Source organism: Panthera onca, chromosome D2 (assembly GCF_046562875.1).
Source record: "Panthera onca isolate mPanOnc1 chromosome D2, mPanOnc1 haplotype 2, whole genome shotgun sequence".
NCBI lineage: Eukaryota > Metazoa > Chordata > Mammalia > Carnivora > Felidae > Panthera > Panthera onca.
In genome coordinates this window covers 6343447-6369561 of record NC_138349.1, presented here as the reverse complement: position 1 = coordinate 6369561, position 26115 = coordinate 6343447, and the positions used below count along the sequence as shown (strand labels likewise).

General features: G+C 46.6%; 1 protein-coding gene across 2 annotated transcripts in view; it reads right to left on the bottom strand.

Annotated features, from left to right (window-relative positions):
• The window catches only part of ADAM12 (ADAM metallopeptidase domain 12), a 347656-nt gene that overhangs the window by 117080 nt on the left and 204461 nt on the right, over nt 1–26115 (bottom strand). For both annotated transcript variants that reach the window (XM_078434959.2, XM_078434958.2), the window contains exons 4-5: nt 17731–17809; nt 305–381 (exon numbers count right to left, since the gene is read on the bottom strand). In XM_078434959.2, the coding sequence (XP_078291085.2) occupies nt 305–381; nt 17731–17809 (156 nt within the window). The remainder of the gene's footprint in view (nt 1–304; nt 382–17730; nt 17810–26115) is intronic.

Sequence of the window (26115 nt, the reverse complement as noted above, 5' to 3'; positions counted from 1 at the left end):
GCAGCCCGAACGCCAATACCTGAGGTCCTACCTCTTAACACCAGGAATTACTGAGCACACGGGCCACATGAACGAAAGACAGTCACAAAATTCCAGGGTGGAGTAACTCTGCCGGTTCAGTGGCTCTCGACTGACCAGGCCCGTAGAACCTTCTAGAAAGAGTCTGTGGTGGCAGAGAAACTGAACCCCCCGGGGCACGCTGTGCTCTTGCGAGCTGTCAGGCGGGGCTTCTCTGCCTTTGCCATTTACTCTCGATGCTCGAGAAGAAGAGGTCGCAGTTGTGGGGCAGACCGGAGCCGCTTACCTGAGGCCAGAGCAAGTGCTGAGGCTGGCTGTGGAACCGGAGGATCCTTGCACGTGTCCGTGGTAGTAACAGTGACCCTGGAAGGAGGAGACAGGAGGCTCAGTCTCGGTGCCTTCTCGCCCGCTCACAACCGCCCCCAATCACCTTCACGCGTTGGCAGCTACAGGCATCTCTTTGGCATGAAATACTGAACCAGCGGTCTTAATATTTATTTATTTTCAATTCTATTTATTTTAGAGACAGCGAGCATGGGGGAGAGGGGTTGGGTGGGGGAGGGAGGGGGGGAGGGAGGGAGGGAGAGAGAGAGGGAGAGAGAGAGAGGGAGAGAGAGAGAATCCCAAGCAGGCTCCACACTCAGCACAGAGCCCGATGTGGGGCTTGATCCCGCAACCCTGGGATCATGATCCGGGCTGAAATCAAGAGTCGGATGCTCGACCAGTAAGTCACCCAGGTGCCCCTTAATATTTCATGCTAAACCCAGCGTGATCCAGCCAGGATCTCTGGCACGAGACGCCTGATTTACTTCAGGATGATCAGTGGGGTGTTAGCTGCGCCCCAGTCCTGCTTTTGTCTGACACCCTTCGGGAAAGCCCTGACACGGGGTGCCTCACGAAATCCGGCGGCAGGACAAATCTCACAGGCCCCGCCATTTTTACCCCCCTGTAAATTGTCTTTCGTGACCAGATGGGGAACCGCACGGGGTATTTAAGCACACTGCGAAATGTGATAAAATGAGGCCGAAGCCTAGGGCTTGTGAAAACACAAAAGCAGATGACAGAGGAGGTGGAGCCCCCCCCCCCCCCCCCCCCCGCCGCAGTGCCCAGGCGAGAGCTGGGAGCCTCTCTCAGCAGGAAAGACAAAATAGGAAGGTCTTCTCCATCCGTGACGAAAATCCCCGTGTGACATGCCTGCAGAACCCACGTCTCAAATAATGTCGCCGTTTGCAAAAAAGAGACCGCGGCACGGACGCTTCTTTACTGAGACGATATCCGTCCAGAATCAACAAGGCAAAGGTCATGTTGCAGCCTCAGCTAAGAGGCCGACGGGCAGGAAGTGCGGGGCATACTCAGCTGGCCTCATTCACGGCCTCCACGTGCCAGCTGCGGGGCCTGGCAGCCAAGGGCAGCGTCGTGGGTGGAGGAGGAGAGGTGGGCTCGTGGGCTCCAGGCCGTCCCTGCTGAGCCCACCTGGGCACGCGGCCCCTCTCCTCATGGCAGGCGGCCCGCTCGCTTTCCCCAGGGCACAGTCTGGTGGCCAGCCGTCCTGCCCAACAAAACCCAAAATTCCCAAGACCACCTTGACTTTGCTAAGAAACAGGACCGCAGGGGTTTGAGCGGCCAATGACATCCAATAACACTTCTTCAAAGGGGTCGAGTTTATCTGTCACTGAGGAGAGGACAAAATTCTGAGACTATCTGAAAGGCAGTTCAAGACGGGAGATGACAAGGCCAGCCACTTGCTGTCTTGACTTTTGTTATTGATTCTAGAAGTTCTCCAAAATTTCAGGAGGTTCATACTTGGCCTACTATTATTAACTTACGATATCTTTTGTTGTAGGAAACAGAAGTCTCCAATTCTTACAACGTCAAATTTTCCATCTTTCTCTTTATGAAGTTTGCGTATTGTTTAAGGAGACTTTCCTCAAGGTCACGCAGACGTCCTTCTTTATCGTCTATTTCCGTGGTCTTATACTTGGCTCTTTAATCTATCTGGAATTTAGTTTTTGAGGGGTGTGAGGTGAGAATCTAACTTTCCCCCCTAAACTAAGACCCAGTGCTCCTCTCCCACCGTTTGCCCTTTTCTTAGGTTCTGAGCTGCTACCTGCTATATACGGGATGCCCACACATGTTCGGAGCCCTGCTTTTGTGTGCCACGAGCCGCTCCACTTGTGACAAACCTCCACTTGTCCCTTCCTGTGCCAGTACCACGCTGTTTTAGTTCCTATTGTTCCATCATACATTTTGGTGTCAGGGAGAACGAGTTCTCTGTTTTTGAGTAAGATTAAATTCACATACCATAGAATTCACCTTTTAAAAGCATACGGTTAGTGTGTTAGCACATTCACAACGGGCAGTCACTTCCCCGGGGCCTCCCTTCCTGTCTCAGCTGCCGGCAACCACTGATCGACTTCCTGTCTCTACGGATTTGCTCACTCATTCGTTTTGTGGAAGTGGATTCATACGACACGTGGCCCTTTGTGCCTGGCCTTCTTTCGCTCAGCATGATGTTTTCAAGGCTCCCTTAGCTGGGGAAGAAATGGGTCATTTCTTTTTACGGCTGAATAACATCACATGGTATGGAAATGCCGGATTTTGCTTATCCATTCATCGGTCAATGGGTATTTGGGTTGTTTCCATTTTTAAGCGAGTGTGAATAGTGCTGCCGTGAACATTTGTACACGACGTTCTGGGTGGACACACGCTTTTGGTTCTCTTGGGTACATGCTATGATCTATGATTTGCAGATATTTTCTCCCATTTTGTGGGCTGCCTTTTCATTTTCTCGAGCAGGTCTTTTTGATTTTTTTGATGAGGTCCGTTCTTCCCTTTGGTTGTTTACGTGTTCGCTGTCATACCTAAGAAACCATGGTCTGACCTAGGGTGCTGAAGGTTTCCACCTATGTTTTCTTTTATTGATTCTACAACTTTAGTTCTTACATTCACACCTTTGATCCGTTTTTTAAAATTTTTAAAAATGTTTATTTATTTTTGAGACAGAGAGAGACAGAGCATGAACGGGGGAGGGTCAGAGAGAAGGAGACACAGAATCCGAAGCAGGCTCCAGGCTCCGAGCTGTCAGCACAGAGCCCGACGCGGGGCTCGAACTCACGGACCGTGATATCATGACCTGAGCCGAAGTCGGACGCTTCACCGACTGAGCCACCCAGGCGCCCCTGATCCGCTTTGTTTTTTAAAGCTTATTTATTTACTTTGAGAGACAGCAAGGTGGGGAGGGGCAGAGAGAGAGAGAGAGGGAGGGGGAGAATCCTGAGCAAGCTCTGCACTGTCAGCATAGAGAGTGACGTGGGGATTGAATTTGCAAACTGTCGGATCGTGACCTGAGCCAGAGTCGAGAGTCAGATGCTTAACCAACCGAGCCCCCTCCAAGGCTCGTTTTTTTTTTTTTTTTTTTTTTGTATATGGCTTGAAGTAGGAGCCCAATTTCCTTCTTCTGCATGTGGAGATCCAGGCGTCCCGGAACCATTTATTCAAGGGCTGTCTCGGCAACCTTGTTGAGGGCAGGTTTCCTTTGGTTCTGTTCTTCGCTTCGAATGTTTCTAGGATATTATTGCCTATTTTCTCTTCCAAGTGAATTTCAGAATCAAATTTTAAGCTCTGTAGTAATCCATTGAGATTATATTGTTAGTATATTAATAATGTGGTTAAGAATCCATCGAAATCCATGTTTCCTGTTCATGTACATGGTATGTTTCCATTAATAAAGCTGTTTTAATGTCCTTCAATCTAGTCCTAGATTTTCTTGCATATTGCTGTCGGAAAGTTTTCATTAGGCTTATTCCAAGGTAGTGGGTAGATACCACAAATGGGATCTTTTTTCTATTATGTCTTATACATCTTTCTGTAACGTCTTTACATTATTTTTAGGTCAAGGAAATTTATTTTTAATAAATAAGTTTTTATTTTCCTTTAAAAATAAAGCAATCATTTTTATATAAAGGAAAACTTTAGTTTTTTTTTTAAATTGCCTTGTGTCAGATCATCTTACGAGCTTAGCTTACAGTTTGTATGAACCTGTAGCATATCTTGGATTTTTTAATGTTGTTGATGATATTGACTGGAAACAATGAAGGTTCTGTGGCTCTTTTTGGCCCCCAGACAATGTCGAGGGGTGGGGTGGCGAGGTGCCCAGGGGTGAAGGCAGGTGAGGGAGCTACTCACAGAGGGAAAGCACGTGCAAAGACAGGAGGCCACGGAGGAAGGGTTGGAAGTTCAGGGACAAGGGTTAGTTCTCCCTGGCTGGAAGATTCCAGGGCAGGAGCACAGCACTCAAGGCCATGGCGAGGCTGACCTCTCCAGTGTGCCCGTGGCTTGGGAAGGAATGCCCAGGGTTGGTGGTGGGGGGACACCTGCCCAGCCTGCCACATCAGGTACCCACCCAGACCTGCTGCCAGCTTGCCTCTTTATTTCCACATGAAATAACTTTTGAAAGGCTCCACGGTCCCCTCTCTCTAGATACCTGGACCTGTTACATGCGAAGGCATGAGAGCAATTCTGTAAACACGAGGGGTCTGTGTACCTGGATTATAATGCCCCCGGGGCACCAGAGGGATCCCAGGGAAGGGATTTCAGTCCTGAGTGCCCAGCGTGCATGTCCAAGTGGAGAAGGCTCGGAAGACAAAAGGGCAGTAGATGACGTCCAGTTTAGGTGCCCGGGGCCCCCGGAATCTTCGTTTTTGTCTGTTACTCATCATCCATTACAGAACTTGCCTCACTTTGGAGAATTGTGAAATGTCGCGTTGGCAGCTGAGTCTTAGTTAAACAGTGAAAAACCCAATAGTGACAATAATCTTAATTACTGACCTCGGAAATTTCAAACTCATTTGTTCTCAGTCTCCATTTATTTTGTAATAGAGTAGTTATCAAACGTACTTTCAAATTAAACACCCAGAAACACAAGCTCATTAAAGCATGAGCTGAGAACAAATTAGTATAAAATTAATTTCCAGTTCACCAACGAGGTTGGAGTACCACTGACAGAAGAGGTAGGGGTGGATCCTCGCTCTCAGAAACTGATCCCCAAACAATCCCGTCTCTCAGTCACTACCAGAGTTAAGAGCTTATTTCTTGGCGCTAAAACTGGTTTCGATTTACCTTGGGACAGCGATCAAGCCTGCTGTTCACCGCTGACTAATCTAAGAAGTAGTTACCTTCCTCGATTACCAGGCATAATTACTAGCACCCCAAGTTGCAGATTATCCAGGACAATTATAGTATCATGAAGTCTTAATTTTTTTCAGCAGGTTCATTACATACTCCGACAAATGGGGTATCATTTTTATGACGCAGTCAGTCATGTGGATAGACTCACAGCTAAGAGAGACGTGCCCATCATACCACGTGCCACGTAATTGGCTGGGAATGTGATTACAAAGAGTAGGAGAGAGGTGGCCTCCTGCTCTCTGGGGGGTTTTGCCCTCGGTGGCCGAGGTTGGGGGGGAGCTGTGCCTGCTCAGGTATCTCCAGGGGACTGTTTGCCCCCATATCCATATCCAAGGGCCATGTTGCCTCCCATCGACGGATGCTAAGAGACAGGAATCCGCCAGGCCTCGTGGACTCGCCAACACTTGGCCGGTTGGATGTGAGTGTGGCCACACCAGGGAGAGACCCAGCAGGCGTCCATCATGCCCAGGGAGGTCCTGGGTTCCTCCTGCAGCTACAGGATCCCAACGCTTCCCCTTGCAAACATCCCCAAAGCATCCCCTTTCAACAGCCTCAAGATTGTCAACTACAGTCTCCTTTTATCGCACTCTTGTCTATAAAGGCGTCGCTGAACAAGACATTGTCCCATTAGCACGTCGTCTCTGCCTGTTCTGCTGATCCAATGCATTCTCTTTCTACCAACAAAACATAACATAGAAAACAGTCCCAAACATGCATAACCACAAAATTACATCTTTTCCTTTACAAAACCTCTAACCATGTATTTTATATACTTATTACTTAACCTAATGCGTTTCCCCACTCCAGTAAAATAAATTTTCCTTCTGTTTAATCCTATCAATCAAACGTAATGGTGGGTAAGAGGAAGATCGAGTAAGAACCCTTGAGCTCGAAAATAGTAGCCCTCAACTCTCTGCCATATGGGAAGTGAAATCCAAATTCTGTTATCCAACTCTCAGTGGACCAGAAAGAAAGGAATTTTATCTGCTAAATTGCTAACAAAAATGGTCTGACCTTGTGATTAAAAAGGACTGTGAGCAGACAGTCTGTTAGGGAATATGCTGAGTGAAAATTATTTTCAATGCCTCTTTTCCTTGGGAATTTTATAGCATCCCCCCACCCCCACCCTGCACCATATGCAATGGGCCAAACTATCTTGATTTAGTGTTGGAATCACACAATGTTCTAGTCGTAAGGGAGCTTCAGGCCGTCTAAGGCCAGTCTTCCTCTTTTAGGCAGCCCCTTTCCCGAGCAGATGTGGAAACTGAGGCCCTGACTGGTTAAGTGACTGCCTCAGGCCACAGAGTCGGTCGGTGGCATGACAGGAACTGGAATATAGGCCTCTATATTCAGGCCAGACGGCTTCCCCCCATGTCCTGTTGCCATGAACATGTGCCCTCGTGAGTCTCTCTCTTGGAGAGAAAAACTACCACGTAAAGCCCAAATGTAGACGCACGGCCTTCTCAAGGTCAGCAGAGGCCACTGCAAAAGGCGTTCAGGGAATCCTAGGAAAGTGAAGTCATTTCCAAACCCGCAGACAGTCCTGCAGACGGAAGGGGTACGAGGGTGAGTGTGTGTGTGTGTGTCCGAGTGGAAGCACGTGCACACGTGTGTATGTGTGTGGGCATACGTGTGTGCGCACGTGTGTGTGTCTGCGTGAGTCGTTGGCTCGCATTTCCGCATGGCCGTGGTCTGGGCTTTGCTCTCTCGTGTGGAACATCAGACCCCCACATACCACACGTTAGCTTGAGACTAAAACAAGGTGACAGCGCGTTCAAGCAAAGGAGAAAGTGATTTTGCAGCCCCGCGTGTCTCTCTGGCTGGGCTATGTTACGCTTAGCCTTGAGAGCGTGCGGGATGGGATCGCAGAGAAATAAGTCACCACACCCACACTCCCAGGGCTACCTCGGCTCTCAGCTCTAACAAGAACCACGTCTGGTTAAACGACTATAAAGGACGGACCTCAGGGGCCATTCACATTATTTTGCTGCGCTGGAATTCTGCATCAGAGAACAGCACATGCTTAAGAAATCATGTTCACGTTCCTCGGGACCTCCCAGCCAACTGGGCCTGGAAACAGCATGTCTGCAACAGAGAGAGCACGAGATGGCTCTTGAGTTGCAAGTCTGGGGATTTGAGACTTAAGAGGCTCAGTTTTTAATCTGCAAAATGGGAGTGACCCTTAACTGCCCAGGGTTTGGGGGGATCAAATACACATTACACAGGGAAGCAGTTTGAAATGGAAGGCACCGTGATAGAGCTCGACTATGAAAATACGTATTTGAAACCCATTAGGCCATTAACTCAATTTTCCACTGTGCTAAGCCCGAGCTCTGTGTATTTTTGCTGAATGAACGTATGTGAGAACAACAGACACGACGGACAGAAGGGGGCTGATTTTCCGCACGGGTTTCTAACTCTCAGCTCCAAATCCGCTTGTATGTTGTGTGGGACTTTACAGAACACATGAAAACGAGCAGAAGGGGCCTGGTGAGAGCCAGGGTGGGGAGACGGAGGGGCCGGTGGCCACTTTACAGGGACACACGCACCTTAAGATCTGTGCTCAGCACAGCACAGCACATCCCCCGCCCTTCCTGCCTGCAGCCCGCAGTTCACTTTCTCATCCCGCTATCACGATATAGAGGGACTTCCAAAAGGACATATGGTCCAGGGTGGTTACGAATTGTTGTGGATCGATCAAAACAGAGCAGTGGCTGCAGCTGGCTCGCTTTTCCAAAGGACTGTGTGCCAGGGTCAGTGTCTGTTTCATGTTCAGATTCACGGCCGGTTAAGCACTACAGCTGGGATTTGAACCTGGGCAGTCTGCCTCCCTGGCTTGTGGTCCTAACCTTGCATATACCACCTCCAGCCAGAAGGCCTCGCTCAGAGCCTTCCCCTTCGGACAGCTTTAGCAAAGGAAAGTCACCCAAACCTGGGATTCCTCTGGAAACTCATTCCAGATTCCACATGGATTTGGCTCTTCCGTTGTTTGGCTCCTGAAGTATCCTTGCCATGAGCCCATCATGTCATCTGTGGTCAGACTCTGTGCTCCCTGAGGGCAGGGATTGTGTCCTCCTCCCTTCTATAAACTGCCACGAAGCACTGGACCTTTACTGGACCAGTGCCACGAAGCACTGGATCTCGGTTCAGTCTGGGCTTTGAAGCGATGCACTTGGCCAACGCCCAGAGGGCTGTTGGGACCCGTCCTTCTCCCACATTCCAGGACTCTGGGCCAGCAGGACATCCTCTGCTCTCCCCCAGAAGCCTTTGCTGGATGTCTCCTTGCAAATGAATGCTAGTCCATTCCCTAATCCACTTGCTACAGCTTTACAGACTGATTCCATTGCAACAGACGTCAGAGCCAGGAACGCATAACAGAGACCCTCCAACGTTCCAAGTGAATCAGAGGCAGTTGTATCACAGAGGCTAGGACCTCAGATGCTAGAGTCAGACCACGTGGGCTTGGACCTTATTAGCCGTGGGCTTGGTCTAGTTACCGAACCCCTGTAGGTCTCAGATTCCCCATCTGGGTATAAAAATAGCCAAAATTGATTTATTGTGAGGATCAAACCACAAAACACATGAAAAGCACTTTATACCATGCCTTGTGTATTGCTGATGCTTCCTCAATGTTAGCTGGCATATCGGACACTCAACACACATTTGTTGTTGAGCAAGCATATGAATGAATGAATGAATGAATGAATGAACTCACACATGCAGAAGAGGAAGGTATGTCACCATTGATGAATGTGAATACTGGTCTAAGAAGTTTGGCCTTGATTGAAGGAGGATTGGGGAAGCTATTGGCGATTTAGGGTCAAAGTAAGTGCAACAGGGAATGGTATACAGAGAAAGATATTCTAGAAGGACTGATGAGGCAGGAAGAGGGGCCGGATTGAACCTAGGTGAGGCTGGGAGTGAGGGGAAAATGTCAGGTGGCTCTGGCGTCTTCCGGCTGGGCAGAAGGCAGGACCTACACTGGAAGAGCAGGAATGTCCGTGGACAGGGAAAGGGTGATAGATGCAGTGGGGCAGGGTCACCATGGGATGTGGGCAGCACCTCCATCGGTGGGAGAACAGAGCAGCCCTCTGGGAGACAGGCAAGTCGGGAAGAGTGGATGGATGGGATGAATATAGAGTTCAGCGAAAGCAGGGAAATTAAATCCATTTCAAAGCGTTTCTTGAGAGCCCGATAACGAGCCTTGCTCACACCTGCTACACTTACGGGATGTGAATGACCTGGGACTTCCCTCCTACATCCAGAATCATCTCTTCATACATGTCTGCTGGCCTCTGTCATGGAATGAGGTTGACTCCTGACATGCTTAGTCCAAGCCAGAGATTCTACCCCTTTTTGAGAGGAAACATTTGCCATGGAAGTGGATAGGACGTCACCCAAATGATCCTTCTGACCAAAATATTGGATTCCACACCTATCTGATGCCCAGCCTCAGTTAACACTGACTGGTCTCCCGTTGGCATCTGCCAAGCAAATGTTTTCATAAGTTTTTCCAATGAGAAACACATACAACAAATGGAATCTTTCTGGGTATGGCTCACGAGTATAAGGTCAGACATTTTCCCTTCTCCGTCTCCATGGTCCCGGCCCCAGCAGCCATCTCCTCTCCTCTGGGCTTTAGGCTTTTCCACAAGAACAGCTGCCTGATCTTGCTGGATCCCTGCTCCTGCTTTCTCTGAGGACCTCTTCATGTTGCGGCCAGTGGGTCTCTCAAAGCCTGCACTGGTCATGACACCCCCAGGGTTGAGATCTCTTATGGCTTCCCAATGTTCCTCCATGACAAACAAATATATCACCGTGGCCTCCAAGGCCTCCACAGTCTGGCCCCTGTCGCTTTCTAAACACTTCCCCGCCTGTAAGTAAAGCTCAGCATCACACTGGAATATCCTTCCCTCTCCGGTCCCCCCCTGGTTCGTCCCTCCTCAACCTTCAGATCTCAGTTCACACGCTCCTTCCTCCATGAAGACTTCCATGATCGCTTAAGACCAGATGGAGACCCTCAGCCTTCCCTTCAGCACACTTAGGGAAGATGTCGATTAGGTTTGATATGCTTAGAAAAATATCAGTCTCCTCCCTCCAGCCCCACGTGGGTCCCCTTGTCTATTCTGAACCCTTGCTGTACCCTCGGTGGTGGTCATAGTGCCTGGCCCAGTGGGGGTGCTCGGTTAGCACACGTGCAGCAGCTGGGTGCATTTCTACAGAACATTCAGGAGGCTTCTGCAGGGCTGTTCTGGCCTTTCCCAGAGTCTTCTGGGACGCAAGGGCACAAATGTCGTGTGCACAGTCCCTCACAGCCGTTATTAAAAGTAACAATATAAAACATAATCTTCCCTCAGATGTGGTCAACAAAGGATAAAGCCACAAATATTTCATCCTGTCAGGGCAATAGAGAGATAAAAGACAAGCAATTAACTCCAAAATTAAAATCAGCCCCTACTCTGCCTGTCAACCAGCTTACACTGATGGTTGAGAGATGAAATCTAAAAAAAAAAAAAAAAAAAAAGACGGTACCATGGCCAAGAGTGGTTCTTATTTTATGTATAATCTTAAATTTAGGTAAATTCATTGTGTGCTGACTTTAGGGGATAAGAAGATGAGTCTGCACATTTCTTTTTTTGTTTTGCAGCCTGATTAAAAAACAAAAAAACAAAAAAACAAAAAAACCCCCAAAGCTGTGTCTGTCTCCTCACCATGAAAGACAAGACAAGGTCATGGACTCTCCTAAAGGGGTTTCTGCTGGAATGGCCAGCTGTCTGGGGCTGTGGGTTCTCTTTAGTGGCTAAGACTGTTCACTCCTTATCTCTACAGTGACGTGGCTGGAGGCTCAGGATGGGATCAAAGGAATGGGAGACAGGAGATGCTCGATTATAAGACAGGCCCTTCTTTTTCTTTTCAAAAAAATTTTTTTTAACATTTATTCATTTTTGAGAGACAGAGTACAAGCGGGGGTTGGGGCAGAGAGAGAGGGAGACACAGAATCCGAAGCAGGCTCCGGGCTCCGAGCTGTCAGCACAGAGCCCGACGAGGGGCTCGAACTCACAAACCACAAGATCATGACCTGAGCCGGAGTCGGACACCCAACCGACTGAGCCACCCAGAAGCCCCAAGTCCTTCTTTGTCTAACTGTAAAAGCAATACTTGCTTGTTGTTTCTGGAAGTCTGGGGTGGGGGTGGGGGTTTGCCAATTGATCTCTGGTTGTGAGATCCAAAGAATCAGATGAAGATCAAAATATACTTCCGGCTTATTTACCTTCAACAAAAGGGGCTTCTGGTATATTCTGTTAGAGGATACTGCTTAGGTCTAGGTAGAACTGAGGCATTGTGCGATTTCCAACGTTCATCCCTACCACTCTGTCCTTGCTGGCCAAGCCTTGGGGCCCATCCGGAGGAGGGTCTGGGTTGCACAATACTGTTGCTGAGAACACTCCATGGAGGAGGGGGCGAGCCTCAGCCACCATGAGGGACTAAGGGAAGACAGCAAGACGAGTCTCATGGCCCTTCCAAGCACGGGCTCCCCTGCTCCCCAGTGAGCAGAGACCAGGGTTCTCAGGCCTGCTTGCTTCTACTGCCCTTTCCTTAAAAAGAGACTTCCAGGGGGGCTCAGTCAGTTAAGCGTCTGACTCTCGATTTCAGCTCAGGTCACGATCTCATGAATTGTGGGTTCGAGCCCCGTGTTAGGCTCTGTGCTGATAATGCAGAGCCTGCTTGGGATTCTCTCTCTGCTCCTCTCCCTAAGACCCTCTCCCTCCCACCCTTTCTCTTTCTCAAAGTAATAATAAAAAAGGACACTTCCATGCAGAGGAGTGAGGGGTGCGTAGAGGGATGGGGCAGACATTTGCCCATCTATACAGTGACCTTGTAGACAAATGAGAAGAAAAATACAATCCCTCCCCCATATACACACAACAATCACAGAAAACAGAAAAATGCACTTTCCCCCTAGAGAGATGACTACTGTTAGCATTCTGATACACCACCATCCAGCTAGTCTCTAAAATGCCTACATTCCAAGCTTTCTGCTCCCACCCTCCGAGTCCCTAACCAACCTGGCAGCTGTCAGGCCCTCGTTCTTGTTGTTGTTTTTAAATGTTTATTTATTTTTAAGAGACAGAAACAGATCACAAGTGGGGGAGGGACAGAGAGAGAAGGAGATACAGAATCCAAAGCAGGCTCCAGGCTCTGAGCTGTCGGCACAGAGCCCGACACGGGGCTCGAACTCACAAAGAGCAAGATCATGACCTGAGCCGAGGTCGGACGCTTAACCGACTGAGCCACCCAGGTGCCCCGTCAGGCCCTTGTTTACCTAGTCCTGTATCTCTCCTTCTCTCATAGCATATTTGCCTTCTCAAATGAGAAGAAAGGGCAAAAAACTGCCTAAGAATAGGAAAATTAGGAAGAGATTGAAACTAAAACCACCAAACTGGTAAAATAATGTTGGAAGCATATCTCACACACTCTGGGTGTGTCCATGTTAGCTGAGTACCGCTCGCCCTCATACATGACGGATGTGTGGAGAACTCAAGCCTGTTGCCACGGTATTTCTAAGCTCTCTTCTTCCTGCTTCTGTCTGGAACAGCAATTACACTGTGGGGATTGCCTCAGAGATAACTACAAAAGCATGTTTTAAATGAGAGCATCCCAGGAGAAAAAAGAGAGAGAAAAAAAGAGAAAGTCAAGTGTGAAGTTATGACACTAATTATTACTTATATCTGAGGTCAATCCTCAGGTCTTCTTCATTTTTGACCTCCAGCTTTCTCCTGGACTCCAGATTCATGAACACCTTTACTTGGCTGTCCCACGGCCAACTCAACAGGGACAAACCCATCCTCATTGGCCCCTATGCCTTCCCAAGCCAACAACTGCTCCTTAATGGTGCCAGAGAAAATACATGGTGCAGTGGAGAGCCCAAGCAGAAGGGAGCAAGCCCTGTTGGTGACACCTCCCTTGTTCACTGTCACCGGATCTTGCCTCTTCAAGCTTTCTTGCCTTGAACCAGCTCCATCCATCTGTCGGCGAAACCTTCATCAACCACCTTAGGCCCCTAACAGACTTTCTTGCCTTCGGTCTGCCAGTAATTCTGCCAATCTTTCTTCCATTCAGCCATCAGAGAGCCTTTCTAAAGCACAGAACCGAACAATGCCATTCCCCTATATGAAAACTTCCTATAGCTTCCAATCTTCAGTAAGATAGAGTCAAACCTCTTTAGTACCAAAGGGTTTCATCCAACCTTTCTCTTCTATACTCGTTCTCAGAGAGTTAGATATCATTTCTTTAGTGAAATCGTCTCCAACGAGTTAAAACTAACCATGGCCTTGCCAAGGCTCCAGTGGTATTTTGTACATACCTCCTACGGTAGCAATTATATTAAAGCATAAGTATTTTCACATCTTGTAAACACCCTACCTTTTGAGTAGAATTTATATGCCAAAGAGTATATTTTATTCAACCTATATCCTCATACCCTAACAGTTTCTGCACACAGAAGGTGGTTAATAAATGTTTGCTGAGTGAATGAATAAATGAATGAATGAATCGTTTTTGGAAAGTCTGGTCTATGTAAGATGATGTGTGAAGCTCTACGGGGTTAGAAAAGGAGATACAAGAAACATTCCCCACCCACGAGAGCTCTTATAATCTACATAATAAATACCATGGATTATATCTGAAGAAATAATATCAATCATAATAATATTTTTCATCTGAAGATAATAATACATAAAACTGTATTATTAGATATACTGATATTGAACTATCTTTGCATTTCTCGGATAAGTACCATTTGGTCATAAAGTATTTTCAAAAATATGTGCTGGACATGATTTGTAAATATTTTACTTAGGATTTTTGCCACTATGTTCATAATTGAAGCTAGTCTATAATATTCATGTTGTGGATGCTCTCTTTCTGATTTTCGTAGTTACTCTCTTTTCCCTTAAATTTTTTTTTTTAATTCTTAGTAACTATTTGTTCTTTATAGGTTTGGTAAAAGTTACCTGATAAAATATTTGGGCTTGATATTATTTTGGGGGGTGGGAAGATTTAAAAATCATTTTTCTCTTTTAGAGGGCCAGTGAGCAGGGGAGAGAGAAAAAGGGAGATGGGGAGAAAATCCCAAGCAGTCCCTATGTTCAGTGTGGAGCCCAATGTGGGGTTCGATCCCACAACCCTGGGATCAAGACCTGAGCTGAAATCAAGAGTCAGATGCTCAACTGACTGAGCCGCCCAGGCACCCCCAGAATTTACATTTTTAAGAAATGGTTAGTATTGTGGATAACATTCTTGTGATTCTCAAAATGTCTGTACGGCAATAGTTACATCCTTCCTTGTGTTGTTAATACCGTTGCTTGGGAATTCTTCTTTCTTCTTGATTAGATTTGGGTTTTGTTCGTTTTATTAATATTTTCAAAGAACCACCTTTTGGCTTAAATGATTCTCTCCATCCTTTTGGCCTTCCTTCTCATTAATTTCTGCTCATCTATTAAAATCTTCATTTCTGAGAGAGGTATATTTAAATCTCCCTCTCTGGTTGTGAATTTGTCAGTTTATTGTAATTGTTTTGATTATTGCTTCACATGTTTTGAGGCTATTTTATTGGTATATGTAGTTTCACAAGTATTTTACCATCCTTTTGAATGGCTCCTTTTATCATTAAGCAATCAGTTCCTTTATCCATAAGAATGTCCTTTTTTGGCCTTACGATCTAGGTTGCCTGATGTTACTGCTACGACAGTAGCTTTCTTTGGGTTAATATCTGTCTACTATATATTTTCCATTCCTTTCAGAACCATGTTGTATTTTGAGTGTGAATCTTGTAAAAATTATGTAGCTGGATTTCATTTTAAGTTCTAAGCAGATAATCTGTTTTTACTTTAACAAACAGATTCAGTCTATTTACATATAATTAGAGTAATATGTTGACTCATTTTTAGCTAATTATTTTGTGTTTTATATTTACTCTGCTTTTCAAATCCTTTTCCTTCTTTCCTGCCCTCCACTGAGCTGATATACTATTTTTGTGACCATCTATTGTTTGGAATTATACATTCTGCTTTCCTATTCTTTTAGCGGTTATACTTAAATTAGCAAGATACATATTTATCAAAATCTCAAGTTGATCAGTGTCTCTATTATTCGCCAGTACAATACAAATTCTTAAACTGTTCTAAATGTTTGCTCATCTTGTCTTAAAACATCCAAATTTAGTCATTATTGTTGTAATTATTATCTTAAATAGCTTACTTAGATTTACTCACACGCAGTGGTTTTGTTTCCTATTGCCTCTAACGGCCTATCCTTGGCTCTTGTGTTCTATTTCTTTCTTACTGCAATATTCTTTGTTAGTTTTTCCTTGGTAGATATTCCTTGTGAGAATCTGAGAGCAGCGCATTCTCTTTGTGTGCAAATGTATTTTCCTATGATTTTTGTAATTTTCCCGTGGCTCTCTGAATTCTAATTTTGTAGTTGCTAACGAGAAGTCTGTTGTCGGTGCAATTGTCATTTTGCACAAGTGTCTCTTTTCTCTCAGGTGGTGTTATGATTTCATCTTTAGGGGTCTGCCGTTTTACTACAAGCCATCCTGGAGTGAGTCTGCTTTTTGTTCTTCCTACTTGGGGTGCATATCTTTCTCCAGTTCCAGAACATTCTCATCACACCATTTAAACATTGCTTCTTTCCTATTTTCTTTCTTTCTTTCTTTCTTTCTTTCTTTCTTTCTTTCTTTCTTTCTCTATTTTCACTCTGGAATTTCTATCAGGCCTATTCTGTTCTCTTTAAAAAATTTCAATTTCCCCTAATTTTTGTATTGCCTTGCATTCCCTGAGGTGCTGATTCTCTTGTTCCCCTTGTCCACTGACACTCACTCACCATGGCTTTTCTCACTGTGTGTTTTGCAATTTTGATTTGGGGCTCATTGCTAATATTTTTATTATTCTTTGTTTTTGGCATGGGCGTCTCATGTGATCGCGGCTGTAGACATATCTCTATTTCTACTATTTTGGCTTGGCTTCAGCTTGGGCCCAGGGGATCCAGGATTACTGATTTGGGACCAGTTTGGATGTTAATGTATTGACCGGGAATTGCATTTCTATGTAGGCGTCAGACATATAAACACCAGTCCACTCCATTGCAAACATACGCTTATAAGGCTGGCTGGGCTCTCAATTCTCTTTTTCAATTCAATTCTCTTTTTCAATTCAATTCAATTCTCTTTTTCAATTCTCTTCAATCCAGGATACCCTGAGACAGTTCTTTCTGTTGTCCCTTCTCCAGACTAGACATTCTTGTTCTTTCCCACAGAGGAAGCCACTTCCTGGGGGCCCAGCTTTTGCAAAACCTCTCAGTTGTAGACACCCACTTCTCTTGTCCCCAGTCCCAAGCACCAGTCCCTCTCTCTGGACCTGAGTAGCCCTTTGAGGTCCCATGACCCCAACTCACCAGTCTACTGCTCTGAGCCTATACCCCTTCTTTGTCTTTGCCTCTTGGGGATTTCTTGGACTCTCTTCTAAACTTGACGAGGTAGTAACACAAGTTCATACATGGTTATATTATATCCAGGACTCCTATGTGCTTTCTGCAGGCTGGAAGGTCAGTGTCGGGTCATTCTACCAAATCGCTGGGGGTCTCAAGGCATCAGTTTGTAAGTGCCACATGCACACAAGAGATAAAGAAAGGGGGAAACCTGGCAGGTCGACAATGGCTGCTTGACGACACTTCAACTGCAAATGTAAAGTCTTCCTCTAAGCTAATTCTTGTTAAAACAGATATCCACAGCTTTTTGGAAAAAAAAAAAAAACTAGCTTTCCCAGTCCTCAGAGGGCAGCAACTCTTTTTAAATGCCAATGTTCACGCGGGCTGAGCACACAGAAAACACAGCAAACACTTGTTAAAGGAACAAATAAATTTAGCATCTTTTCCAAGATACACATAAAACTTCGAATACCGGGAAAGCTAAAAGTGATAAACGTCATATGATGGTAACCACCATAATATAGGATCATAAGTGTTTATGGTGGATTTATCATTCATATAGATAAATGGCTTATACATTTATTTCTGGTGGACACACCTATAATAGGTAGGTTACATTTATAATAGGCAGGATACATTTATAGGTTAAGCAGAGTCAGTTTTACTTCGAATTGTTTTTAAGGGACTTAAAGTATAACACAGCTAAATTCAGCCCAGGGACAATTGCTTTCCAAGCCATCTTGAAACGTGGCTAGGTTTTCTAGAAAGGATTTGCCCAACCGAGCATCCCCTAGTGATTGGAAGGTGGTTTCGAGGTCGGCCACATCTCCAAGGACTATCCTGGCACAAAGCTGGCCAAGGCCAAGTTCTCCTGGAGTTATAATGGAATGCCTAAAGCCTAAGTGATGCATAGGTGCCTTACGGTCCCTAAGTGTAGCCTCTGGGCATGTGGCTTCACTTAGGATAAAACAGCCACAAAGTTTAAGCGCAGACTTGACGGCGTGCGTGGTGTTGTGGTGGCCTTGCCGCCGGACTTACCGTGTAATTTCGAGTGAGGGAGACATCGGTGCCATCCAGCAGATAATGGGTTTCTGTGAAGCTGTTAGCGATGAGGCCTCTGTGGAAAAAGAAAGACAAACGAGATAAAAGGATGAGTGGAGAAGCGTACGGATATGTTGCGAACAAGGCAGCCAGCAGCTGACCCGCCCTTATGTGACAGGTGACCCCGTGAGGCTCCCAAAGGACCTTCCACCTATTCGGGAAGGAGTCAGGAGGAGACCCAGACAGGCAGGACTCAGACACGTGGGCCTTGAACAACAGCTCCCACGGTACACGTGGAGCCCTCACCCATCCCCCCTCACCTCCTTCTTCTAGCACACTCCAGGCGTGTGCGCCCAGGGACCCAGGCCCCCACGTGCACATGCATGTGGGGACACACACACAGGCACACGCTCTTCTACGGGGAACGAGTCCTACACGGAGCCTGCGTTGTATCTGCCTGGGCAACGTGTCGTTGACTTTATTTTATTTTATTATTATTTTTTAAACTCAATTTAATGACATTTAGTTATTTATTTTGAGGGAGAGAAGGAGAGTGGGCAGGGGCATGGGGGAGGGGCAGAGGGAGAGAGACAGTGAGAATCGCCAGCAGGCTTCACGCCCAGCGAGGAGGCCGAGGGGGGCCTCATCCTCACAACTGTGAGATCACGACCGCAGCCAGATCAAGAGTCAGATGCTTGGGGCACCTGGGTGGCTGAGTTGGCCGAGCGTCCAATGTTTGATTTCGGCTCAGGTCATGATCCCGGGGATGTGGGATCGAGCCCCGTGTTGGGCCCCTGCACTGAGCATGGAGCCTGCTTGAGATTCTCTCCCTCCCTCCCTCCCTCCCTCCATCTCTCTCTCCCCCTCTCCCTCTGCCCCTGCCCCCCCCCCCCAACCCCCAACTCACATACACACTCTGTCTCTCTCAAATAAAAAAGAGTCAGACGCTTAACCGACTGAGCCACCCAGGTATCCCAGAGTTGCTGTAAATACTGGACTTCGCAGGGGGCGGCAGTGACTGGCAGTGGCTGTCTCCTCCTCCCCAGCCTCCAGAGAATGAGCCTCATGCCATCGGCTGGGGGTGGCCCCGTCTCCAGTCCAGAGATGAAGCAGGGACCCCAGCTGGCCAACCACAACTCTCCCCTATGGCACGCTGTGAGCTGGGGCTTCCGGGGAAGAAGTCTTGCCTCTCTGTTCTCAAAGCTCCAAGAACATGCTCACGGGGGTTCCCTCAGCCTGGTGCCTTGCTTTAGAGGACGCTGCCCAGACACAGCCACCACTCAGCCCCGACAAAGGGGACAAAGGGTGAGACTTTCCACATGTGCTGGGGACCCACTCTGCCTCTCCCCTTCCTCAATAGCCCCCTCTCCTTCACTTCAGTTGGCGTGAGTTAGGATTTGCATCCAGGGTGCTGACAAATGGATAGAGTCGAAACGGAAGTGGGAGGTTATTGATGTAACAGGCGAGGAATACTTTCCTCATAATCGATTTCTTTAGCTCCTCTCCCAGCCAAGTCCAGAACTGAAAGCAATTTCCCCGTTTTACATGGACTTCAATATATTTCGGAAACGCCTGGCTTAAATCAGTTAGACCCTCACGGAGGTCTGACTTGTGCTCTCCTCACCAGCGACGGTGGAAGAAGATTGTGCCAAAACATAAAACAGATGATCTCTCACACTCACTGATTAAGGTACCAGGATCCTCCCGCCCCGCCCCACCCCTCCCTCTGCTCAGGAATACACAGATCATGCTGGAGGGGGCCAGCCTCCGGGTTGCTTTTGGTCTCGAATCCCCATCCTCTACGTGTCCCTCCTGTGAGCTTTCCCAGGGTCCTCTGGGCAGGTTCACCCAGGTTCGCCCTGCCGGGATGGGCAAGGGCAAGGCAGGGAGGTGTGGGAGGCTGGCGGCCTTGACGGGGGCAGCTGCAGGGGAGGCCGAGGGGATGGGGACAGAAATGGTCAGTGCGTCTTTCCAGACGGTGGCTCTAAAGGGAAGCAGAGAGATGGGAGGTGAAATCATGAGGCAGGGGCTGGAGGAAGTGGAGGGGCTGGAGGAAAATGGGGCAGAGAGGGGGTGAGACAACGCCGTGGGGGGAGCAGGCAGAAGGACTCACAGAGCAGGGGAATGGGGAGGAGAAGTGGGAGCCCTGGCTACACGAGGAAGGGCCTGGAACAGCCTCAGTGCTCCTGGGGAGAGAGGGCTTGGTCAGCTTCGAGATCACAGAGGAGAAGATTTAATACAACATAAGTTAGATTGTTATTACTTATATTATTTACTGTTCATTCATAATTTTATTACTTTGCTTATATTTTGTTAACACTTTAGTAGTTCTGTGCTTAACGGTGCTGGATCCTTATATTTTTTAATGTTTATTTATTCATGAGAAAATGCAAGTGGGGGGAGGGGCAGAGAGAGGAGAGACACACAGGATCCGAAGCGGACTCCAGGCTCTGAGCTGTCAGCACAGAGCCGGACGCAGGGCTCAAACTCATGAACTGTGAGATCATGACCTGAGACGCTCAACCGACTGAGCCACCCAGGCGCCCCATGGATCCTTATTTTGAATGAACCTAATACTAAGAGGAGTAACACACATAGGAATTTGTAGAAATATAATTTGTAACACAAAGTGTAGAGATATAATTTGTACCACAAAGAAATAATACTTTAAGGCTTTCTAACTGAAAGCTAGTTTAGATGGATGTCCAAGGAGGAGACTTGCTTCATGTATGGGGGACATGGGAAATCCACCAGGAAAGCCAGGAATTGGACAATGAACTTTTGGTAGAGGACAGTCAGTAAACTTGTGGACAAGAGGAATAACAGATGGACGAGTGGATGGATGGATGGATGGATGAAGGACTGAATTTCGGGCGAATGCTGTAGGCATATTCTTTTTGTCTAGGACTGTCCCCTCTCAGCTTGGGTAACCCGTGCCCCATGTCTTTCCCAGGGACCACGACTTGTTGAGAAGCCATGGCTGAAACTGAGGGTGTGCTCACTTGAGGCTTTCTCAGACGTGTGTCGAATTCATTTTTATTTTTTTTAATGTTTATTTATTTTTGACAGAGAGAGAGACAGAGAGAGAGAGCCAGAGCAGGAGCGGGGGAGGGGCAGAGAGAGAGGGAGACACAGAATCCGAAGCAGGCTCCAGGCTCCAAGCTGTCAGCACAGAGCCCGACGCGGGGCTCGAACCCACAGACCGCGAGATCATGACCTGAGCCGAAGTCGGACGCTCAACCGACTGAGCCACCCAGGTGCCCCAGACGTGCGTCTAATTTAAAAGGGGCTAGCAGTCAAAGGTCCCATGAGAAAAGAGCAGAGGTGGACAACGGCCATATTGGAAATGGCACAGCAGGGGACCCAATTCCTTTAGATTTCCCCAAGGAGAAAAATCCAATTAGATGGATTCTCTATGCCAGCAAATGAAAACAGAAGGTGAATGCATAATTTCATGAGAACATTCCTTTTCTCTGCTTATTAGATTAGCTGATCTAACAAGGAATTCTGTTCCTCCTTACACCAGAAAATAAAACGCCGGGAGTTGATTTTGCTCTTTTCCATATGTTTGGCTATTGTAAGTGACACCTCGGTATTCTCTCATTTAATATTTATTGTGCTGGACACTGGGAATAAGACACCCCCCAGGCTCATCATCTGGTGAAAGACAGACCCAAAGAGTGATGAGATTTCCATGATACAGAGATGCCCAAAGCACTGCAGGAGTTCAAGGAGAGGCTTCTAATCCAGAAGGCAGCCTGAGGGAGGTGGTACCCAAATGGATTATGAAAGATGGACAAGAAGAAGTCACGTGTGAAGGGGTGGTGAGGCAGGAGATGGAGAGGAATGAGGAAGAGATGATTCCAGATAGGGGTGCCTCCATTCTCAAAGGCATGGAATGTACAGGAAGAGCATGCTAGTGGGGGCTGGGCACCGGAAATGTGAAGCCCTGCTGAGTTCCAGGTGTTGGGTGTAAAGTTTGAAGCAGGGCAATGCACCGTTGCTCAGAGAGGCATGCCGGGGACTAATCCACCAAGTTGCAAGCATTGCTGACTTTACTCCGTGTAATGGGAGCCATTCAATGTGGCAGTGACCCGAGCAGACACAAGCTTTGGGCCAAAGGCCGCTCTGACGGCCACGTAGATAAGACTTCGGGGGCAAGAAACAACTGTAGCAGGAGGGCTAGTTAGAGGAAGCCGGTGTGAGCGTCCAAACAAACGGCCAGACCAAGATATAAGCCTTTGGGATGGGAAATACAGATGGGGGGACAGAATTAGGAACCTCAGTTGGCACCCAAGATGGGTGGTTCATCCAGGAGGGAATGGAGACGGTGAGTTCCACCTTGGCCACGTTGAGTGCCGGGTACCTGAGAGACATGCTCCTGGATGTCCGGCAAGCAGATGACTCCACGAGTCTAAGGTCAAGGAAGTGGCTTGGGGTGAAGACAGAGATGGAAACAGACAGCACACGCTTTCTTTACGGGGGAGTAAGAACATTTACGTCCCCAACTTGGCAGAACCCGAATATACACACCAATAAATCACAAACATAAAGTCAGTGATAATAACACAGTAACAGAAGAAGACTTTAACACCCCACTTACCGCAGTGGGCAGGTCATCCAAGCGGAAAATCAACGAGGAAACAATGGCTTTGAATGACACGCTAGACCGGAGGGACTTAACAGATCTATTCAGAACATTTCGTCCTAAAGCAGCAGGATACGCATTCTTCCCGAGTGCAGAACTGATCACATACTAGGTCGCAAATCAGCCCTCAACAAGTACAAAAGGATCAATATCACACCGTGCACATTTTCAGACCATGCTATGAAACGTGAAATCAACCACAGGAAAAAAATTTAGAAAGACCACAAACACTTGGAGATTAAAGACCACTGTACTCAAGAATGAACGGGTTAACCAAGAAAGCAAAGAGGGAATAAAAAAGTACACGGAAGCCAATAGAAATGAAAACACAACAGTCCAAAACCTTTGGGATGCAGCAAAGCGGTCGTAAGAGGGAAGTAGACAGCGATCCAGGCCTTCCTAAAGAAGGAAGAAAGGTCTATAGGGCAATAGGAAGAATCTCATCCTTTCCAGCCAGGCACTGTATTTCTAATTGCAAAGTCTTTGGGTGTATGTGACTAGAAATGATCATTGATGATTTACATTAAAACACTATGATGTAGGGGTGCCTGCGTGGCTCAGTCGGTTAAGCGTCCAACTTCGGCTCAGGTCGTGATCTCGCGGTCTGTGGGTTCGAGTCCCGCGTCGGGCTCTGTGCTGACAGCTCGGAGCCTGGAGCCTGCTTTGGATTCCGTGTCTCCCTCTCTCTCTGCCCCTCCCCGAATCACGCTCGCTCGCTCTCTCTCAAATAAACATTAAAAAATGTTTTTAAACACTGTGATGTAGATAACATTTTCCCTTATAAAATTTCTTACATTTCTGAAATGATTTGCGTTTGAAATAAAAAAAATCACCCCCCAATTGCCCTTTTAAGTCAATATTGAAAGGACCCCACTCCAAATTTGCTATTATATAATTTAGTTATATTGTCTGAGATGGATTTCATCAAATGAATATTTCATTCCCCCAAACATAGGAGAGCAGAAAGAAACACCTACTCATTTTCACCTCTGGGATCCCTTTCTCCATTCTCCTTTCATTAATGTTTCCCTGTGCTGTGCCAGGACTCTGTTACAGGACCTGCCTTCTGCTCTACCTGGTTTCTTGGTGTCTTGTCTTCTCCCACCCTGGGTTGAGCGAAGGGGCAGAAGCTACGTCCCTAAGCTAGCAGGATGCCTCGCACACGGGAAGCGCTTAATAAATAAACAGACGACAAACACGGACTCATTATTATAGAAAAGCAACCCAGTTGGGACAGAATGCGTTCCAACAAACTGGATCAATTAAAAATAAAAAAACGTGGTTTCAAATTGTGGTCACTGATCCTGGAGGGGGTCTGGGGAGGGGACAGTCACATTCACTCCCTTGTCATTTCAAGAATTCTCAATGCTGTCAGGTCCTCAAGACCAACGCTGACAACTTGTCCTCAATTTCAGAACTGCTTAAAGGAGGGAAATAGGGAAAAGAAAGCTAAGAGTTTGGCATCAATTATTTAGAACATAAAAGACTCATTGATGATATGTCAACTTTTTCCTATTATTTCTTTGAAGAGTATACATATGGTTTAAGGGTTTAATTATTCTGTGCAAACATATTCACGCAAACGCATCACAAGACGGCTCTTATGTGTCAGTTACACCAGAAGGCACCACGGATACTCTCTGCAATTAAATCACACACGCACTAGTGATCTCTCTAGGAAAGCCATTTGGTATTCAGAGCATCCAACCCAGTTTTCTGCCGAAGATTGACTTCGCTACAAGTTATTATTCCACAAATTACCAAGTCATTCATATATAAATTTGGGTAATGGTTTTCTTTACAGGAAGTTGGAAATACAGCTATGAATACGTTCATATGAGGGATAAACCATCTGGAGCTTCAACAAAACATAACACATAATAAAAAGCGTAATTAAAAATCATGATCAGGATTTTCCTAGTTACTAGAACGAAGATCCTTTATTGAAAATGGTCTATTCCTCAACCGGAGCTAAATAAATATAGAGAAAAAATCGAGAGGAAAATCAATATGTACCCAGACTGGATGCCTCACACATTGAAAGAACTCCTTGTGGTTTTCAGTGAAAACTACACTGGCTGGAGTCAGGGGACTCTTCACCCTCGTATCATTGGCTCTTCTGGACTCTTCTACAGAGAGATCAGACAACTGAATAATTCTCTATAAAGACAGTGCACTGAGGTATGAAATGAGAGAAGGAACATGAAAAATAAGAAAAAGAATCCAAGATCTGGCATTTTCTACGGCTCAGCCTTGTTTGGACTACTTTTAGAGCTTAGCCCTTGTAAATATCTATGCTTTTTTTGTTTTCCCTATGGGGAAAGTTATCCTGGTAAACGGCTTATGCTCTGGGTTCGTGATTTGGGGAGTGAAAGCAACAGCCACTCCCTATCGCCACTACCATTTATGACTTGTCTTCATGACCCGGATGCCGCCTCCCTCCTATTATTTGCCAGGCCCTGGGACACCTGCCTTTCAAGTGCACTTTCAACCTTGATGTTGGTGGAGACCCTGTGGTGTAGGGACTGTTACCATCTATCTGCTTGGAAATGAAGAGGGAAACACTCAGAGAGGTTAAGGGATTTGTCCACCGCCACACAGCTGGGCCAGTGGAGACTGAACTTGCCTCCATTTGGCTCTAAAATCTACCTCATCCCAACCACTTGGTCCACACTGCCTTGCCAGGAAGAAATGTTAGCACATGGCTCTTAAGGTTTGAAGATAAGTAGCAGCAAATCACATTCCAACTTTCCCCGAAATAACTTTTTCCACCCTGCAAAATGGGGCTTACGCTGTCTCCCATAGCACTCAATTCAACTTGGCTACAAAATTCAAATTATTTTTGGTCGTAATTTCGGTATTTGGGGATCCTAACTATTTAGAACTGCGCATCTGTAAGAACAATGAAGCATTTACATTCAATTTTCTTTTGTTCTCCTCTATTTGCTGAACTACTCGAAATGATTAAATAACTTCCCCCCTCCCACAATAAAAAACAAGTTCCTTCTCCCCAGCTCTTTCTCATTTAGTTTCACAGACTGTAATACGTAAAACCGTTGAGACAGCATCTTGGGAACTATAGGGGACACTTAAGTTTCCCCGCAAAATAATATCTTAATGTACTGCTTTCAAATATGCAGAATTTTGGATCAAATCACAGGCCATTTCCACTGAAATATGTTACCACTGTCGTTTGGGGCTCTTCAGATGACCCCATCCCGCCACAGAATGCGCGGATCACACGTGCCACCACAGACAGTTGTAAACTTGCTAGAAATCTGTGTGAACACAGCGGGGCCATGTTTGACAGCCGCATTTTCCAGGTGAGTCGTAAGAGCAGGTGAATAAGGTCGGGTTGCTGCCACTGACACCCCTCAGCTGTCATTCTACGTGGGCTTAAAGCTTTAGGCTACTCTCTCCCCTTTCAAATGACTACCTGTAGTTTCCAAGTCTTTTGAATGTGGGTTTCTAACCGTTTGAGGCGGTTCTCAATGGAATATGACTGTCTTTCTAGTATGGGATTTGCCAAGTTTAATAAATGGAAATGGATTATATCCCGTAAGTAAATGGAAACCCAACACACCATTCATTCCAGAGGTCAATAAAGTCCCAGAGCCACTTTCTGTAGATGTGACTGCAAGAATAGAGTTTACAGGTTAGCTAACGCTGTCCTTCCTCTTCGAACATTTCTGCCAACACAGGTAAAACGGCTGTTTTCTAGGCTTCCGAATTTT